The 21,546-nt window shown below is 43.7% G+C and overlaps 1 protein-coding gene across 1 annotated transcript; it reads left to right on the top strand.

The window, feature by feature from the left end:
* The first annotated feature begins 28 nt into the window (after nt 1-28).
* Nucleotides 29-21,304, top strand: pkdcca (protein kinase domain containing, cytoplasmic a). Its single transcript, XM_010867588.5, has 7 exons — nt 29-1,081; nt 10,316-10,438; nt 13,851-14,125; nt 14,383-14,462; nt 15,496-15,603; nt 18,562-18,735; nt 19,400-21,304. The coding sequence occupies exons 1-7, from the start codon at nt 281-283 to the stop codon at nt 19,483-19,485; spliced, it is 1,647 nt and encodes a 548-aa protein (XP_010865890.1). The 5' UTR covers nt 29-280; the 3' UTR covers nt 19,486-21,304.
* Nucleotides 21,305-21,546: the final 242 nt, after the last annotated feature.

Here is a 21,546-nt window from a genome sequence, read left to right as displayed (position 1 = left end):
GACCCCCGCCTGATGCGCGCAAAGGCTACAGAAGTGGCGAGCTTGCAGTCTGTGAAGGCAAGTGTCTCAGTATCACCATGATTCACCTTATATGGGGAGGATCTTAAACCTCCGTGGTTGCATAAATCATATAATTCAAGATGAAGACGTGATCATAGCGCATTCGGCATCGTTCGAGGCATCGGAATACCATTAATTTCTGACACGCGCGATAGAACCGTGGACTCCGGGCACCGCTGCGGAGGTAGGCGGGGGCTGGAGCCGAAGACAAAGATATTTTATGCTATTAATAAAACAGATTACAATGAAGCGCAGAAAGATTGTGGTTGCGGCAGGCTTCTGCCTTTCCTTCTTTCTCGGTACACTGATGAATTTGCTGTATATACCAGGGTTTGAGCACCACCAGAATAACGATAATAGAGTGCATCGATATTACCACGAAAAACAGCAGCGGGTTACTGGCGATTCACAGCTTCGCGTTGGTGAGTTAGTGACTGAAGCTGCAGCCAAGTCACATAGTAAACCGTCCTCGGAAAGCAGCCATCACCAGGACCTAATGCTGCAGATGAGAGAGAGATTCGATGAAGTTGTGCGGTACCGTCAGCGTCAAGCGCATGGGTCTGGCACCGGAGATCTAGTCCGCCCGCTAGAGAGAAGGAGGCTCATGGATTCAGAGCCAGGGAACAATTGGGACCCTATCAAAGTAATTGAGCGAACCGATAACCGACAGACACATTTTCAAAATCGACTTTCACCTTCGACATTCATGCGCGCAAAATCTGAAAAACATGTCACTATGAATTCGAAGAGCATTAACGGTACCCCGATGCTCGGCTGCAGCAGCATAGCAAATGTGACCAATGTTCAGTATCTTGGCTCTGGCTACACAAAGGCTGTCTACAAGGCGGCTCTCAACAGCAGCTTGTCCGTGGCTCTTAAATCAGTGGATTTCGGGGGACACGATATGGAAAATTGCGTGAAGAAATATAGTTCACCTGGAGACTGCTACAGACTGGCGTCCTTCAAAATATTGAAAGAAATGACGCTGATGGAAAGGCTACAACACCCCAACATCCTCAAGGTAATCAGTCTAAGATAGCAAAAAAAGAATAGATTTCCATATATAGAGCATACGGTCTATTATAACCTACTTCTGTAAATTACTAGCACGTTTATTTATTAAGGTATTTGCCTACATCACGCATATGTAAAATATATATAATTGTCTTCGTTGTCTATAGCCCTATACCCTACATATGAAACCCATACATTTAATTACAAGTTAATTATATCTACCGTAGCAGTGGCCCCATAAATCATTCAAGTTTGACTTCATATATGACCCCATTTCGCTTGTTTTTACGCAGTATCAACGTTACAGTTAATAGCCATTTTGTCGTATACCAACAGCCAAACTATTAATCATTCTTTCCCTAATGACTGAATAACTGTAGGTGTGAAACTCTAGTCACAGAGTGTCAAAAGTGACACGTTGGTTGAACACTTGGAACATTCGTGTGTATTCCATTTCCACGAGCTTCCTTGAGAAATTAGATCAGTGTAGCAGTGGAAACCAAATAACTCAGATTAAATAACTACATGATTGGTCTATTAATATCAGTGCTATTTGCAAGATATGTAGTGCGTTTAGTGGCTGATTACTACCTCACAGCTGAACGAGCGCCATCGCCCCATTGTTACCATAGATTTAAAGAGGATTAGCGGTTTACTAGATCCGTATTGCGCACTAGCGGGCGAGACGCCTCAAGGCTTGTTCGAATTTTATTTACATTTAGAGGAAGTTCTGTGGAAAGACCTAACGATAAGCTATCCGAGAAAAACATACGTTTATGTAAAGCTGAGAGGCATTTTAATTAATTTAGCTTATTTTAACAGCCCGTTTAAAGATGTTAGGACATCACACAAGCAAATATATCGGCCGAAAAGGACGGTTTTACAATTCAGACGGACATAAGCTAAATGGCCTAATCAATAGTTTTGCCTGTACATATATTCCTATATTTCACCTATATTTCTTTACCCACAAATGTACCCATGTCTAAGAGCCTACTATTGTAGCCTGTATTTGAAGCATGTTCATCTGATGTTTCAACTGTTACGCGACTGTTTTTGAAGAAAATAGGGCCTCGAGAAACTGTGGCATTTCTAGGCTACAACATAGTCCTCAATCAGCAATTTACACTAATATGCTCTGCATCAGGCCCAATAACAAAATCCAAGCAACAGCAATCCAAACGACGTAATTACTTTTCTGTATAGATTTCTGTATAGATAGAGAAGTATCAATACAATGAAAACGTTTTGATGTTCTAAAACAAAGTGTTAACTCGGTATTATAACCACATTTTAATTAGGTAATGCATTATGTTACGTTTTAAAAGGTTAAACAATTAAAAAAGTGGCATATTTTCAAGATTGGTCAACTGTTTCATAGGATGTTAAAAGAAAGACATAGGCTAGTGTCAGTAGCCATATATTGTATACAGACTTTTCATTAAAATACAATAAAATAATCAATTACACTCCCTAAAAAAACATTTCTGTACAATATTATACTTTTGGGATTTTTTGATCAGAATTGCTCAGTATTTTCCAAGCACACCCAAACTGGAAGATATCTGTTGAACATTGTATTGGCATAAACACGTTTCATTAATATTTTTGAAACGATATCAATCAGCATTATGTTTTCCCACTGAAAGGAGGACATTTTTAAGTTATACATGTGTGATCCAGGAGGATAAAAGGCAATATCTTGGCAATAATCTAGTTATTTTCCTTGTATAGATTTAGAGGTGACTTAGCTGCTTACGTTTTTATTTCATACAAGCAAAATAGAACACCATTATAACATGTGCACTATTATAAAGCAAAATTATTATTATTATTAATATAAAATAGGACATTAAAACATAAAACCACGTGGATAATTTGCATAATTTGTGTTTGGATGAGTGGCCTTTATAGACACATATAATTATAATTACATATGTATAATTAATCTTCTACATGTTGCAAGAATTGGGTGTATTTCCATTTGATTTAGCTAGAGTATTTGGAATATTTCATACATAAACTCAATCGAAACTTTTATCAAAATCTTTTTACCATTTAAGTCTTAACTATACCAGAGATCATTTATTCAACACTACGGAAATTAGGACTACTCTGTCATCAGCTACTTATCTCATATTTAAAATCATCCCTGTTTTTTTGTGCTACTTTGTATTTACCCACAGATCTTAAAATTTTTTTTTTCATAGCTTTGTTCAATGATGAGAACATATTTTTGATAAAGACCGGGCAGGGGGTTTGCACTTCTTAATCCATGTCATCATTTACTTTCTGACTGCAGATGGACATTATTATTCAGTTCTACCTCAGTCCTGGGTTGTGAGGACTGGATCAGGGTCAGAGGGTACCACACACATTCTCTGTGTCCACTTAGTCTTCTCTGTCATTACGTTGTAATGCATACACACACACACAGACGCACACACACACACACACACACACAAACGCTAGCTTTAATGTGAGTTGAATGTGCACTTTGGCTATCCCACTCTCTCATCGTTGTCATAACCAAGAGGATTTATTTCCGGGCAAACATAAAAACCATCAACATTTATTTTCTGGCAAGGAAGACACATTGAGGGATTACTGGAATTGTTTTTGAAAATGTTAACATAAACTTGAAATGGGATGGAATTTCTCTCTTTAATCATAGGAAAAAACATAACGTATTTTTCATTCCTCTTTATACATGAGGAAAATGCATGGAATAAGGCTTCAGGCAAAACGTTTTGCACCATGCAAGAAAAAGGCCCCAATTACATCTTGGGTCAAATCAACCGACATGCTCTACTAGCCATGTAAAGGAGGAATCAAAAAAATATCTCCCTTCCTAAAACAAATGTTTTTATTTTACCGACTTAGGTCCAGATTTTGTTCATCGTGTTCAAAACTGGAACTCCCTATGCATTACAGTGTCTTTTTCATCTAAATCTCCTGTTGACATCAATGCAGCAAATTCACTAAAAATGTTGCACTCATTAAATAAATGCATGTTGTTGTATCAAAAGTGTAATTCAGGTCCAGCTCTGTTCAGACACATCCCTTTGGAGTGATGAACTCCGGTTGTGTCTGAGGAACGCGGTCAACGGCACAGTCTGGTCGGTTCCTGCCTCTCCAGCCCCTGAGTATTAACACAGGGACACATGTCAAGGCTTCCTCTCACCAACGAATCTAATCACCCTGAACCAACCAAACATGAGGCTGGCGGCAGAGACAGAAGCAGTCCATCACTGTTATCCTAATGGTTTCGATAGCCTTGGTGGCGGACACTGCTTGTTGTCCGGGATGGGTGGGGGGATGCCTCTGGGAAGGTGTGGGGGGGGGAGGGGTGAAGCTGGATTGTGGACATGTGTTTTCACACCGGCACGCACGACGGGCCCGGGCCCACCTTTGCCTGGCCTTGTCCATGTTACAGCGAGTGTGAACAAGACGAATCTGAGCCGATCAGAGAGGGAGATAACAGGAGGGGCGTCCCGACTAGGCTGAGCGGCTGTGGGGAGGGGTGAGGGAGGAGGGAACAGGAGATGGAAGGGACGTCTTGTGTGAGCGTCTACGTGCGTGTTCTTGAGGGCGTGTGTGTGTGGTGGAGACACATGATTTGGAAGTGGTGGGATATTTGGTCTGCTGAAGTGGTGCTGAGACTGCCCGGCTGTGTCTTATGGGGATATTTACACAAGCATGTCCTTCTGTCAGTTTCTCCCGCAGGGCCTGCTCACTAGAGCTCCTCCATTAGCCGGGGAATCAGTAACCGGGTTGTGTTAATGTTAAATCTGGGTGTCCGGGGCCACGGGGGCCCTGAGGTCAGCTGGAGGATGAGGGGGATGGAGGGGTCGGGGGGTGGGGTTAGCCGAAGACAGAGTCGCAATTAAGCCGGGGTTAACACTTTAACCTCTGACTTCCACGGGAAGGAAGCTGGGGGAGAAGAGGGTAAGACACAAAATAAATGCGGTCCCAAGCCTTTTCTGACTGTCTTGCATCTCTCTGCCCTGTTTCTTATCATCTCTGGCTCTGGGTCAGGCCCTGGGTCGGCTGCAACCTGCCTCCTCCCCTGGGATCACAGACTCTCTCAGACTCTCACCACGTGAAACACAGTACATTTATACGAAAGGCAAAATTGTATTTCTTTTTTTTTTTATTGGATAAAGAGAAGTTTGTGTGTGGTAGTAAGTCATACGACCAGTGAGCATCACTATTCGAATAATAGACGCTTTTCGTGATTTTAGGGGACTCTTTGTAAAAGTGCCATTGTCGAGGTCGTGTCTCCAAAAATTGTGTACTATGTCTTGTGTGACGATATGTGCTTCATACCACACGTTTTCATGTCATCAAAACCACTCAAAGTTATTGTATTTATTCTACTCATCATATAAACAACACCTTATACATCCAGCCAAAATAGGTGGTTAAAAGAAAGGTTATTTACAAGCCTTAGACTGCATTATGAACCCTAGTTAAAGCTCTGTACCCATTTTTCCCGCTCTGAGAACAGCTCATGTACTGTTGGTAATCTGAAGGCCAGGTATTGATGTGAGCCCAAATAAGGCCTTTGATGCGTTAAATGTTGAAGTTCACTGCTGGGTGCTGAAGTAGATCACTCCAACGGAATGCCTTGTGTGCGTCGTTTTTCACGCACCGTTTGACATTATTTTTCAGTTTATTTTTCTACCGAGCGACAGGAGAACACAAGTAGAGATCCAACTCAACAAACTTGTTTTAGTTTTCATAACCCTCCCGGTATGGTTGAGATGTAAGGTGCCAAATCTTGCTCCCAGAAAATATAAGGTCGATTTTGCAGTCATCAAAAGACTGCTTACTTAGCAGTCGTAGAATTTCACACACGCTCAGCTCCCAACTCAGTTTTCAACTCTATGAAGTCATGCAAATTATAAAAGGGGAAAGAGAGTAATAAACAGTGTGGAATCATAAAGACTGAAAACCTTTAAACCCTTTATGCAACCAATCATACCGTTTTAACAATTTCATCCTCTCTATTTAATGCATTATAAGTCTCAGATCCCTTTAATGTTGCTGGATCAATTCACATGGAAAAGGAACATGACATTAGAGGTTTTTCTGCCACTGGCAATGGGTCCAAATCTCTGATTAATACAAGGCTAACAAATTCAATCGTTAACGTCAAACGATTCACAAACACACACACACACACACACACAAACTCACACACCAGACACCAGACACAAGCTAAAACCCGCTCTTACATACTGATACCGACGTGAAAACACACATACACACACAAAGACATGCGTACACACAGGAGCTGAGCTCTAAGTTAAACCCATATACTGTACACAGATGCAATTCACACATGGATTTGATCAATTCTCCATGAATAATAATCCAAAGTATGTTACTTATTACCTGATTTGGGAGTAAAATGGAAAGCTCTACTTTTTTATTGGGCCTAGCTCATCTAAGCTTACAGTAAGTTGCTAACTCACCACACCCAGGCAATAGCTAAGATCCAGAGAGAATGTGGTCTGGTGATAGAGGTGTTTTTGTTCCACTGACACTCAGTCCTGCACTGACCTTGTTCAACAGAAGCGAGGCAGTGTGCTCTGGGCCCTGGCAGATGCTGGCCATTTCATCCCTGGACAAACATGTCCGCCCCAGGGGATGGTTTGATCGAGGTCCAGGAGGCCCTCGTTAAAGAGAGCGTGGTGACTGGGGTAAAGGCCAGCTCGGCCTGCCCAGCCGGACAGCGGCGGCCACTGAGTTTACACTGTGTGTACACATTAATAAATGTCCCGCACAGAAATGCTTTCGCGGAGCACTGGCGTGTTGGCGCGTTGGCCACCATTTCATCTGCTTCATGTGTGAGGCAACCTTTCCTGCAGCAAGACCTCTTGGTTTCTGGGCCAGTTTTATTCTGACCGATACACTGGCCCACATCGAGAAGAGCATTCATGGACTCTTCGACTCTATTATTAACCTGTCTGGGCCACGGTTTCATGGAATGTCGTTGTTTAGGAGCGCAGAGCTTGTTGTGTTGTTGAACATTTGCACCGCACGGAGTAGGCATTTCCTGAAATAAACATTGCCCAAATTCGCCACTACTGACAAATCGGCTGTCGCTTGTTCAGGCTTGGACCTCCCAACCTCTTTTCCCTGGTCCCACCCAACTCGGTATCACCAGCCTGGAAATGACAGCTTGGGGGATTTCTTGGGTTCATTCTAAAAATCGCAGTTTGTTCCACTCACTTCCTGTGTGTCCAGGCGACTGGCCATTGCGGCTCACCACAGGTTTTGGCCCATGTTTCTTAATGTTTCTGGTCCCCGGGTCCGCTCTCTGTTCCTCATTAGGCCGTGCCATGGTGACTCATTCCTGCCTCTGGCCAGTAAAGGGGAGAACTACCAGGGGAGTGGTCTACCGGGGTGGGTTCCTAATGTACCCTTGGGATTGGTCTACCGGGCTGGGTTCCTAATGTCCCTGGGGATTGGTCTACCAGGGTGGGTTCCTAATGTACCTGGGGATTGGTCTACCAGGGTGGGTTCCTAATGTACCTGGGGATTGGTCTACCAGGGTGGGTTCCTAATGTACCAGGGGATTGGTCTACTGGACTTGGTTTGTAATGTACCTGGGGGTTGGTCTACCGGGGTGGGTTCCTAAAGTACCAGGTGATTGGTCTACCAGGGTGGTTTCCTATTGTACCAGGTGATTGGTCTACCGGGGTGGGTTCCCAATGTACCAGGTGATTGGTCTACCGGGGTGGGTTCCTAATGTACCAGGTGATTGGTCTACCGGGGTGGGTTCCTAATGTACCAGGTGATTGGTTTACCGGGGTGGGTTCCTAATGTACCAGGCAATTGGTCAAACGGGGTGGGTTCGTAATGTACCAGGGGATTGGTCTACCGGGGTGGGTTCCTAATGTACCAGGTGATTGGTCTACCGGGGTGGGTTCCTAATGTACCAGGTGATTGGTCTACCGGGGTGGGTTCCTAATGTACCAGGTGATTGGTTTACCGGGGTGGGTTCCTAATGTACCAGGCAATTGGTCAAACGGGGTGGGTTCGTAATGTACCAGGGGATTGGTCTACCGGGGTGGGTTCCTAATGTACCAGGGGATTGTTCTACCGGGCTGGGTTCCTATGGTACCAGGCAATTGGTCTAATGGGGTGGGTTCGTAACGTACCAGGGGATTGGTCTACCGGGGTGGGTTCCTAATGTACCTGGGGATTGGTCTACCGGGGTTGGTTCCAAACGTACCTGGCTTTTAGCAGTTACCTCACCACAGCTTGTCAGCCTTTTCACTGTGTGCCACTTTCTGTTTCCCCACACAGGCCCGTCGATGGGGCAGATGGCGGGGGAGTTCGGGGCTCAACTGTGATTCTGCTGATTCAGTGGCACGCTATCTGTAGATGGCATGGTTTGATAAGAGTCATTACTGTTCATTGAAGGCAGGAACCAGCATCTGAAACAATAACAAACTATTATCTTATCACATTCTTTAAAAAGCTGAGGGATGGGGCTGGAGAAGTGGAGCCCCTCTGAAATTCATATACAGAGTTATGGATGGAATGACTGTCCATCCAGACTGTCAGAATGAGAAAGTAACATGCTTTGAGGCTGTGTTAAAGTGTGTGAATATTGAAAAAAAAATACTTTGGACAAAAACCATCAGATTTTTGGTGCAGATTGAATGAAAACTAAGCTTAAGAGGCTGAAAAAGTTATGTCCACTATCTTCAAAAATACAGTTACATTGTTCGATATTAAACTATATTCAGAAGACTATATTTTCCTTCAGATGTAAAACATGTTTTTTTTATTTTAAAAACACAGGATTGACATACTCAACCATGTTGAAAAAGAGAGACCAATACACGACAACCAGGGATGCGCCAGTAAAAAAAAAGTTTACAGATACCAATAGACAATGTTCATATATCACAATCGGTGATGCCAGTTACAATGTTTTGTACCTGTGTACCCTGGAATAAAATAAATGCAAATGTTGTTTCTGATAATCAAATTAAATGAATAAGGGATTTATTTCTATATTTGAATAACATGCACAATGCATCAAATGTATGAATTACATGTTAATAAAATAATTAATAATCTTTATGTAATTGTACATTGTCTGGATGTCTGGATATAAATGCATTAAGTAATTAGACTGTTATCATTTAAAGTCTATTAACAAAACTGCAGCGGCTAATAAACAATAATAATAAAACAATAGGAGACACGATTCAAACAAAAATTAATAATACTGGAGCAGATTGAACACCTATACAGACAAAAGAGGAAGCAATCAGGCATTTTGAAGCAATCTGCCAATATAGTTATATAATGTCCTCCTGAAATCGTCCAACACATTTTGCTGGCCGACATCGGTGCATCCTTAAATGCAACACTTAACTATTCAGTTGAACTACGTTTCAAAGTGCATTCCTACCACAAAAGAAGAGTAACGAAAGGAGGACGTATCCTTGAAGCCTAAATAAAGCTTTATAAGTGCAGTCTTCTCCATGTGTCTCCCATGCAGTACCCAAGGGTGGGGCGATGGGGGCACTCTGCCAGCCTTGCCCACATCTCCTCCCACGGGGTTGGCATCTGCTGGGCACCTCACATTTCCCAACATACACCACTGCAGGAAATGTCTATGGGTCACTCTTCTCAGAAGCACCCAAAACATCCATTAGTTGGACTACGCGAATCTATACATTAAATGTCATCATAGTTCTGTTGATAAATTCTCCACTTTACAGCACTTTCTCCTATTTTCACTGTCATGGTCCAAACATAACAACCAGTGCCACCTTCCCTGTTCAGTGTAGTCAGTGTGTTCCTGTGATTTGGTTTTCTGGTGGTTAAGGTTGACAGCCAGATGGTTTGTTATGCTTTCAGATTGAATTTCATGCCCTCTAATTTTAACTGGTTCTTCTGGCACAAATGATCTTACGCAAATGTTTCTGCAAGCATGGAGCCAAATTCTCCCAGAGCCTGTCTCCATGGCAATCTAGAGTAAACTACTGCAATCGACCAAAAGACGCACAAATCAGTGCCAACGCCATCTCACGTCTCATTGCGTTCTCATATCAGAACAAATGCCTACAACCGACACACAATAATACTTCCGATTGAAGACGGTTTGTCATTATCTGCTCAGAATCCATATATCGTGTTTGTGTGTTTGTGTGTGTGTGTGTGTATGTTTGTAGATAAACTAAGAGTGTTTCTGTCTGTACCCCTCCAGTTGTATGGTTACTGTTACCAGGACAGCAATGACATCCAGGACACGGTGACAGCCATCACAGAGCTAGGCAGCCCTCTGGAGATGATCCAGCTATTGCAGACATCCTGGGAGGAACGCTTCAGGGTGAGTCCTAAGCAGACGACTAACACACCCTCACAAACGTGCGCGTCTTTCCCTGAACGCGGACTCCGGCGTGATTTTCAGATAACACGTCTGAATAGTGCCCAAGGGCTTAGTGCCGGTTGGGGTCGCTGAGGGACCAAAGGTGGATCACATGACTTGAAACCCAGGCCTTTCTGAGCCCCCTGTGACCCACCCGTCACGGGCTGTGTATGAGTGTGTAGCCAATTGGCTGTTGCATGGGCTTGCTTGACCTGGTTTAAAGGAACATTACTGGTATAGCGGGGGGATTTCCACAGCCGGAGCCCTTCCCCTGCCCAGTTTCCTCCCTACATGGCTAGCCCCAACCTGGTGTGCCGCTGGGCCGCTGAGACCACTCGGCCGAGGCTGCCGATCCCTATCGCCACAGTTCCACACTCTAATGACTTCCTATGGCTTCCTGTGGCCGGGGGAGGGTCCACCCAGCTGCCTTCAGACGATGAAAGAGCTCTGGACCATGAAATAAGCAGCGTGTGCTCTGAACCCCTCTGTCCATTCTTTCTCTCTCTCATCCCCCTCTTCCTTCTACTCAGTCCTCTCTCTTCTCTCTCCCTGTCTTTTCTCTCCCTCTTTCCCCCTCCCTATGTCCCTCTCTTCTTTTCTCTCTCTTTTTTTCTCATCTCTCTCTTTTTGCCTTATTTTCTCTCTTCCCTCTCTTACTTTCCTGACTAGCAAGACTGGAGGAGATTCACTGCGTTACAAGTTGAAGAATATAAGATCGGAGTGCACAGTTGATATTGTTGCCAAATTTCAAATCGTTCTTTTAGCGCTAATGGATCATAAAAGATAAAGTGGGAACATTTTAATAGCTCTGACAGGCTTTTGGGTTCCCTTAAAGTTTCATAACGTTAAATCCTTTTCAAACCATTTAGTTGAAGACATCCCAGTGCAGCCGTTGACGCATCCACAGCTCATCACATCCACAGCTCAGCACATCCACAGCTCAGCACATCCACAGCTCAGCACTTCCACAGCTCCGCACATCCACAGCTCAGCACATCCACAGCTCAGTGATGTGTCGTCGCTGTCATTTTTTACAGCGCAGACTACACCCATCTACATGTCATCACAAAGCCGTTACATGACCTGCTAAAGCATAATTTGTTTCATCCCATAATCAACACTGTATTCATCATGAAGAGTCATAAATCAAGGTCAATGCTCCTTCCCTCACTGAGCTTTACAGTGTAGCTAGCCCCATCAAATACATCAGCCTTCTGGTAAATAAATTGACTAAGGTAACTTTCCTGGCCCTTGAGTGATAGCCAGTAGAGTTCCTAAGCTTGAGTACTTCAGTAGAGAACAATACCCAGTACATAGATGAAATACATTCCCCCTTTTAACCAGCGATCATAAAGTACCTGTGTTTAAAGATTTCTTCCTACTTGTTCATTTTTAGTAAGTACGATAGAAACAGTATTTAAATAACTTTAATTTGCTCATAAAATCTGAAGCTTTTCTCCAAATGGCTCTGAAAATGTCTTTGCGTGTACTCTGTGGCTTTAAGACGCAGTGAAAACAGAGGGTCTATCTTTGGAAAAAACTATTGAGTTAAAAAAAACAATGCCTTGCTCTTGAGTAACTATTTGTTTATTATTTCAAATTTCCTGTTCCTACAATAATTATAACATTTGACAGGTGTATTACCAGATTGGAGATTCCGATCAGCGGGCTATGTTTTTGGTGGTTTCTTAGTTTTCCCACAACATAAGTGTCGGGTCTCCATTTCTACCTTGTCACCCAAGATTCTTCCTTTGAAATGTGAGGGGCCGAGTGAAAGCAAAATATGCTTTCTCTCAGTACATTTGCAATTCATATGAGCCATTAATAGACTCTAGGGAGGCTTGCTGTAAACCCACTGAATTTCAAATGCTCCATTTAAGTCTGTAGCCATTTCCTCTGTCCATTGACGAAGGTTTTGATGGACCTGGCCTGCAGCTGCTGTCAGTGAGACAGACACACCCATATCCCATATAACTCCTCCCTCCTCACTAACCACACCCACCCAGCTGTATGTCAGTCAGCTTTCAGTCCAAGCTACTTTTTTTCTATGGGTCAATTTAAGGAATACTCTAGTCAAATTAAGGAATACTGTGGCAAATTACAAAATCGTGTGTTCAATTTTTTGAAGTGTTCAGAAATCAATCAATATAAAAGAAAAACGTACAGGGAGGGAAACAAATTGAAATGTGCGATATGACACAGAATTTAAAGTGAGGGTCAAGAAATATTTAATATGTTGTTTTTAGTGCTGTAACAATACTGTAACACAGACCTACATGTCTCAGCTCTGAATAATTAGAGGTAAAATAAAAAAAAGTTCCAAAATTGATGTAGCATTTGCAAGTGGCCGCTTGTAGCACTACAGTCTTTACAATGTTAAGAAGCTCCTCCCCCTATTTTACGCCTTACTGCTCAGTGTCAGACCCCTCCTACACACTCTTAATCCGCAGTGCATTAAAAACAGCTTTTGTCTGTTCTGAATAGATACGAGCTGTTCAGCTCCTCCTCCGCTCCTTTCTCCCTCTGTCTCGCTCCCCCTGTTCTTGGAACCGTAGATGTTTGGTTTATAGGATGGACTGCAGGTCCCCCCTTCACTCGACCTCTGGCTCCCCTCAAGCCTCGCCCTCGACCTGTGGAGGCACACAATGTCAGAGACCCCCCCCCCCCGCCCCAGACACACACGTACCCCCCCACACATGCAAGTGGTCCTCAGGGATTTCTGTTCATGGTGGATGGGGGATCAGGATTACTCTCAGTCAACCCCAAAGACAACAACTCAAAGGAAAACCGACCTGCCCAGTCTGAACATTTGGAGAGAAAGGAGGAGGAGGGGGAGGAGGGGGAGGAGGTATTAAGAATGGTTTGTGTGATAAGGAGTGGAGAGAACAGAGATAGACTCATCTCCCCTGTGTCTTATCATGTCATAGAATACACTGATGCCTTCCACCACATCTAATGGCACCCTGTTGAATCCCCAACAAAGACACTTTTCATTGTCCTCTGTTGTCACAAGTCATGACGGAATCGACAGCATCGCTCAGTGGTCTTTCATTTCGGAGAGACTGCTGTACATAGATAGTGCCTTCATAAATGAGGTGTTGGATGACCTGGAAACACTGTGATGTAACTGGTGTTAAAGTCTGGTTCATCTCTCTTTCTCAATCCAATTGAAATGACTTTATTTGGATGATATAACAATGTACATAATGCCTCTCTATCTCTCTCTTTCTGTCTCTTTTCATGTCTCTCTCTCACTCTGTTTCTGTTTCTCTTCTTCTGTGTGTCTCTATCTCTGTCTCTCTATCTGTGTCTGTTTTCTCTCTGTCTCTCTATCTTTGTGTCTCTTTCTCTCTTCTCTGTCTCTCTGCTATAGATCTGTTTGAGTCTGGTCCGTCTACTCCACTACCTGGCCCGCTCCCCGCTGGGCTCGGTCACCCTGCTGGACTTCAGGCCGCGCCAGTTTGTCTTGGTTAAGGGGGAGCTCAAAGTCACCGACCTGGACGATGCCAGCACGGAGGAGGCACCTTGCTCACCATCCATCCCCACTGACTGCGCCATGGAGTTTCCGGCTCGCAACTTCTCCCTCCCCTGCAGTAGAGGGCGCTGCCTAGGCATCAATGAGAAGCGCAACCTTTACAATGCATACAGGTGTGGAGCAAGACCTCTGCCATATTAACACCCATTCAGGAAAATCTCCTCAGTTCAATGGTGGCTGGAGGGAGGGAGAAATTGGAGGAAGATTTTGGTTAATTGTGTTCCAGCCATGACAATAACCTTGTGCTCCTGTTTGAACGTATACCATTCTACACTGAATATATGTCAATTATTATGATGGGAGTTGTAGTTCTGAATTCAAGACTCCTTGTCATGGTGTTTAAAACTCCTGATGTGATGTGGATTTCCAGGTTCTTCTTCACGTACCTGCTGCCTCACAGTGCCCCGCCCACTCTACGCCCCCTACTGGACAAGATAGTCAACTCTACAGGTGAGAGACCACTCGCCACAGACCTCATGTAGTCATTTCATTGAGCTGTCTGGTGATTTGAATTCATGGTGAATCCGCAAACTCAAATTGGATTTAGATAAACACTTCTGTGAAAAACAAACTAAAATCCACAAATTCCTGTCCGTTGAAGACATTTTGCAAATCGAATCAGTTTCCTGAATGCACTCAATGTCATGACATTGGAATGTTTTGGTTGAAATGATTTCAAAACTACATTGATTCAACCAGTTTGTGTCCAGTTGGATGAAGCAACCAGCTATCAATATACTTTAACAGGCTCAGCACTATGGTATGCATGTCTTTCTGTCAGTGGAGGATTCCCATATATCCTCCCTGTGCTTCCTGTCTGTCTATTCTTCAGATCTCTCCCTATTCCCTATTTCTGTCTCTCTCCCTCACTCTAAACTTGCTGTCTTTCATCCTCTTCTCTTGCTCTCTCTTTCACCAATGCCCCAATCCGGTATCTCATCGTGGTGACGGTCAGGCAGCCGGGAGTTTGAGATCTGTTTTTCTGGGACACGACAGGCCGGGAAGGCTGTGTGGGAGGGCGTTGTGTGTGTGTGTGTGTGTGTGTATCTCTGTGTGCGTGTGTGTGTGTGTGTTTGTGTGTGAGAGAATCTGCACACATCAGAATTTGTGTGTGTGCATTCGTACGTGTGTGTCTTTCTGTCAGTGTTGGTGAGTATGTGTGTGATAGTTGGGGGATGGATCAGGTGATACTATCAGCCCCAGTCCGCCAGTCAGACGGAGATCTTAACAACCTCTAAGCAGTGTGGACAACACACACAGACACCTCCCCACGTCCTTTGATCCATGTTCAAAGACTGAACCGACCCGGGCCTTTTTTGTCTGGGCTACTGCACCCATGTTTGGTTCCTCCCAGAAATCTGGTTCACCGGCACCCTTTAATGTCGGCATGAGAAGGTGCCTTTGTTATTTCAGACGTCGTTTGAATGCGTAGAATGCCTGCTGCGTCGTGCCATCTGAAAGATTTGCCCCCTGTTGTTTTCAGGAGAGCTCAAATGGGGGATTGATGAGACTCTGCTACAGCTGGAGAAAGTTTTACACCTGTACAGGAATGGATTTTACCTACAGAACAACACACAGATGCCCAAAGCAGGTAAACATGCACATGCGCACACACACACACACACACCCACAAACACAAACACACACACACACAAACCTCTTCTATTCCCATACAGTCCGTACTAAGATAAGGGTCTGTTGTAATTGAAGACAGCCAGGAGTGCATCCGCTGGGCTGGGTCTCAGCTCGTCCAGAACTAACCACGCTGTTACATAACTGTCCGTCTGCCTCCGCTGCACTCTGAGTCCCAGACTACACTGTCCTCCTTCAGACCCACCCTCTCATACCTGGAGCTGGAACCCGGAGGGCCTGGGAAGATGGCCGTATATGGGAGTGTGGTGTGCGGAGATGCCACGGGGGCCCTGAAGAGTGAGATCAGATATACTCCGGACAAATGGAATGAGATTAAAAAGATTATGGTTTTATGTAACAGCAGTGAAGTCACTGGGGGAAGGGGAGACTGGCAGGCCTGGTAATACCAAGTAGTATTGGTGGGGGAGAGGTACTGTAAACCTCACTCGCACAGTCCCATCTTTGCTATTCTTTCCTATTTAGCACCTCTCCTAATATAAAATAAATCCTTTCCTAATATATAATTACTTAGATATATAATGACAATTTTTTCTCTGTCTTTCCCTTGCTCTGTTGGCAGTGTACATTGGAGCGAGACAGTTGTTGACCGACAAGTACTCTTAGCCCCAGGGCCAAATGAGGGTCTGATTAACTCTGTCCTCAGTCGCCCCGTTCATCAGGGTCACTCACTGACTGTGGTTCGTCTCCCTGTCCTGTTGAAATGCCACAGGAAAATCCCCCTGTCTCTCCAACAGTCATATCTTTCCTGGAGCTTTTAAGAAAGCGAGAGCTCCATAAATGATTCATTACAGTCATAAAGCCTCTAATAGTTGTACTTATTTACTGCCTCTCAAAGCACGGCTGTCTGATGCCACACCAAAGTGTGTGTGTGTTTGTGTGTGTGTGGGTTGGGGGGGGCATGGTTGGGGGTTCGCAGTGTGTGCGTCTGTGAATGTGTTTTTGTTAGTGTGTTTGTGTGTGTGTGTGTGTCTGTACCTCCACATAGTGAAACGTTGAAAGGTTGTCTACAAAGACGTACTGTCCGGCCCCCTCCCACCATTTAAAGGCCATCTTTCTTCCTCCTCTTCAAACAGGCGTTTAAAACCACTCTGTAAATCACTAGGTCTACTCCTGGCCCAGCCAAGCGTGACACTGAGAGAGACAGAGAGAGAGAGTCAGACAGAGAGGGAAGCAGAAGAGAAAGATGGACCGAAAGATTTGCGTTTCACGGGCCGGGACGCTTTAGAAACTCATCAGGCTCATTATCACGGATCTCTGGAGCTTCAACATACTGGCCATAGTACGCCTAGATCCTGACGTCTGCAGATATAGGCTATTTCAAATTGGTTAAACACAACCTAAAGGTTTCTGAACTTATTTTGGAGCACTATACACATACTGTATACTTATCATCACACACAACCTCATATCCATGCGCGCACACACACACACACACACACACACAGAGAACTCTGACTGGACCATGTAGTGGGTTGTCATCGACAGGACGACAGTGTAATCACAGGTATTTGGGGCGAGACAGAGGAAAACCTAACTATTAGCATATAAAAGACTGGCATTAGAATGGCCACTAATTGTAATGATAGTCAGTAATGTATCTTACCAGTACAGAATAGAAATTATACATGTTTTATTTGACCAAACATGAGAATGACAATTGCCAGTCACCATTCAAGCCACACAGCAACCACAACCCCAGATGACCCTAAAACAGACCATGGGGCTATGCGCACACTCAACTGTACTGTACAGATTGTTTGAATTCCAACTTTTAATCAAATTAAGGACTGTTAAAAACATATTATAAAGAATGTTCCGCACAGGTGGCCAATATTATTTTCCTCTTCATGGCAAACCATGTCTGGCTTAATCAGTAATGTACTGAGGTTGTACTGTAAAGCTATGGAACTATTGTTCCGCTTGAGCAAGATGACTTGCTCTATTGAGCGTAAAACCAAGTGCACAAAACAGCCTATTGTAACTTCTACAAAGCCCAGCTATTAACATTAGGCTAGCAGAGCTAGCTTGATATGGGCCTTGGCGAGGGAAACCATTTAATTGTATTGACCTTACTGTTCATTTTTTCTGTATCGAGGTTGTTATTTTTGGTTTTATTACATTTCACCGAAAATACTTATTAGAAGATCCTTAGTTGACCCTGTATTTAGTTACAACAATTTGAAGCTTTTGTTTTCATTCCCTCTATAATTCAATGTAATATAAGTTGTGTTATTTCATTGCCAGGGTAAATGAACAGTTAAATTATAACTGCTTACACACATATTACATTTAAAAGCAATCTCAGTAGAATGTTATGCTTCAAAGCCACTCCTAGTCAGTTCCAGTGCCGTTAGAATGGTGCTTTTAATTCCTGAACCATTCACAACTCTCTCTCTTTATGTTGTCTCCCTCTCCATTTCTCTCATCTTCCTCCCTTCATATCTCTCTTACTCTCTCCCCTGTCTCTCTGTCTCCCTCCATCCCACCCTCCTCTCTCTCTGTGTCATCCCTGAGTTATGTGTGCCGCCCTGCCTTGGGTCGAGGTTGTCTTGGCTACGGTGGAATGCATTGTAGTGGGGTCAGTGAGACTGACCTTTACAATGCTTGTCAGGCAGTTAGCAGGGTGGAGGGAGGGTGGCCGTGGAGACGGGAAGTGTGTGTGTGTGTGTGTGTGTGGATGGATGGTGGGCTGGTTTGGGGGCTGGGTCGAGCAGGGCAAGAACATAGAAAACATTTGGGCCTCACATGCCCCCTGACAGACAGACAAAGCAGAGCCCCCACGCTCACACAATGAGCTACCTCATTACACGCGTACAATCTCCACCAGCTGGTGACACACACACACACACACACAACCTTCCTTGCTAACTCTGTTCCCTCTCCTTGGTGTCTGTAGAATATAAGAGTGTGATGGACACCTCTATCCTGGCAGAGAACTATCGCTGCTGGCCGTCCTATCAGCATGACGGCTGTCTGCTGTCCGTTTTCAGCATCCGGGAGGCTATTGATGTGTGCGAGAGCCACGCCCAGTGCCAAGCTTTTGTCCTGACCAATCAGACCACATGGACAGGTAAGACTTAACTGACCATATGGTCGTCTAATACAGTGTATGGTGTATATGGGTGTGGTTGCCAGTATGTGTGTGTGTGTATTATACTATAGAACTAGTATATTGACCCAAGGCTAATAAGAAAAAGTTGACACAGTGTCAGTGAAAAAGTATATTTTAGGCTTGGGGTTACGTTTATGATTAAGGTTACATTGAGGTTGGGGTTAGGATTAGGATTGGGAGTTAAAGTTAAGGGTTATATTTAGGTTTAGATTTAGTGTTAGGAAGTGGTTAGGAATTTTGTGTGTGTGTCTGTGTGTCTGTGTGTGTGTGCTTGTTTGATGTCTCTGCTCCGACAGATGCAGGGCCTTCAGTATCTCACATCTCTCATCACTCTCCCACTCCTCACTAGTAGATGGGGAGACACACACACAGACACATTTCATTTGAGTGCAGTCTCAGGGGAGCACATTAGTGAAGCAATGACTAATCTTTATTGAACCAGACCAGTCTAGACCCACAGCCCTTTCACATTCCTTCTCTTAACTCCTGGTCATCCTTTAACCCTCCCCTTGCCCCTCCCCCACACTCAATTTTGTCCTCCTCTTTCACTCCCTCTGCTGTCATGCTCTCTTCCCTAACATTTTCACATTCATTAACTGTATTTCTTTGACTGTGTTTTCAGGTCGCCGGCTTGTATTTTTCAAGACAGGCACTGCCAGTCTGAGTTCCGCCAAGGGACAGATTGTCTACGTCAGAGCGGGCGGCTGAATCAGAGTAGGGGGAGGAGATAACTGCCAAACCTCACTGTGATTGGTTAACCTGATCCTGGGACAGCTTAGGTTGTCAACCTGATTGGATGTGTTGAACAGGGGAAGTTCTGGATGATTCTAGACCCCACCCTTGATTCAGTGCGGAGAAGATGAATCCAATTCCCTGTGAAGTGCAATAACACTGGCAGGAGAGCATTACGTTCACGTCTCTGTTGACAATCCATCCAAGTAAATGTGTGAATCGGACCCGCCATGCGCTGTAAGTTCTACGAAGGGACATTTAGAGGTGTCCAGGCTTAAAGCTCAGGGCATAGTGAGGTCACTTTCTGCTTCTGGTACTATGGCATGTCTGTCATTGTTCAGGGAATGCTACGCTTCAAAGGCAGCCTCTCCATGACTGTTCAGCCAATTATCAAACTCTAAGAAAGGTAAAGACAAGCATATCTGAATATGAGATTTACCCCAAAAAATAAAACATCCATACAAGGACTTCGTTAATTTGACATCTTTACACAATGCTCAGGTGTACTAAAGTTACACTCTTCTAGACGTCAGTCAGAGAACAGGGACTGATACAGTATTACAGTCTTATAGACGTCACAGTCAGAGAACAGGGACTGATACAGTATTACAGTCTTATAGACGTCACAGTCAGAGAACAGGGACTGATACAGTATTACAGTCTTATAGACGTCACAGTCAGAGAACAGGGACTGATACAGTATTACAGTCTTATAGACGTCACAGTCGGAGAACAGGGACTGATACAGTATTACAGTCTTATAGACGTCACAGTCGGAGAACAGGGACTGATACAGTATTACAGTCTTATAGACGTCACAGTCGGAGAACAGGGACTGATACAGTATTACAGTCTTATAGACGTCACAGTCAGAGAACAGGGACTGATACAGTATTACAGTCTTATAGACGCCTTATTGTTTGGTTTTCCGGGTGGGAAAAATAAGGTGATCAGATTGAATCCAGCCTGTGGCAGTGTTGAGTATATGCATGGCCCGCAAATCAATAAAAAAAACATGGATTTTATTTTATTTTATTGTGCCCCGCTCTGTTGAATTTCAAATTCTTATAAAGCCAAAAGAGTTAGCTCACCCCTTTCCTAGTTTCAAAGCACTTTCTCTAAAGTCAAACAGGGTTTCTCTGTGCTTTCAAAAAGCATCTCAGAAAGTGTGATTGATTCCAAATCTTAGTGAATGAAGAATCTGCACTTACAGTACAGGTGATTGTAACATCTGAGTTGTCAGATAACATTTCTTGTTTTTGCCAATGTCAATGAAAACATAGACATTTATTTCTTTCGGACAAATCAAAAATGTATTGTGTCATTGTTGATTTTGTATGTTGACCAAATGTAATGTAGTGTTGTGATCTCCGTGAGCTCAGCTTTCGATTGTAGCTTATTTATTGGAGAGAGTGTAATTTGGCTCCAGTCCAACTTCTGGGTCACGTTCATTAGGCAGCAAACATGGACTGAACCAGGGAGTGACAACCCAAACTCATCCAAAAATAAATCTTACTGTTTTCCTTTTTTAAAACATAATCTATGATTTGACCCTAATGAATATGACCCTGGGTTAAAAGTTAACAAAGCAGAAAGTACCTCTATTCTAATTTCCTAAGGAAATGTGACATGAACCTTTAGATAGCTCAAGAGTCAGTTACACAGATCTCGCTTTCAGTGAAAGCCCTCAACCTTTTGAACAAAATAAATCAAAAGCAAGAACACATGTATATAATGATGTTACTGATGAGATTGTTATTTTTATATGGAAAAATAAAAACTTTATGGCAAACTATTTGTTTTTATGTCTGGGTTGTTGTGTGTGTGTGGGGTTCTCTGTGTCTATGTCGGTCTGTGTGTGTGTATGTAATTCAGATCTTTGGGCATATTTGGGGAGTCCCCACAAAGATACAAAGACCTAAACAATCTGTCCACAAGGTTGTTTGGCAAGTTCCCACAAGTACAAAATTGATTTATGCCTTGGATGTTAGTGCTAAAATAAAACTTACAATTGAGCATAATGTTAGGATTGAGGTT

The sequence above is a fragment of the Esox lucius genome, chromosome 6 (genome assembly GCF_011004845.1).
Source record: "Esox lucius isolate fEsoLuc1 chromosome 6, fEsoLuc1.pri, whole genome shotgun sequence".
NCBI classification, from domain to species: domain Eukaryota; kingdom Metazoa; phylum Chordata; class Actinopteri; order Esociformes; family Esocidae; genus Esox; species Esox lucius.
Note: the sequence above shows the minus strand (reverse complement) of the source record. Positions and strands in the feature narration are given on the sequence as shown.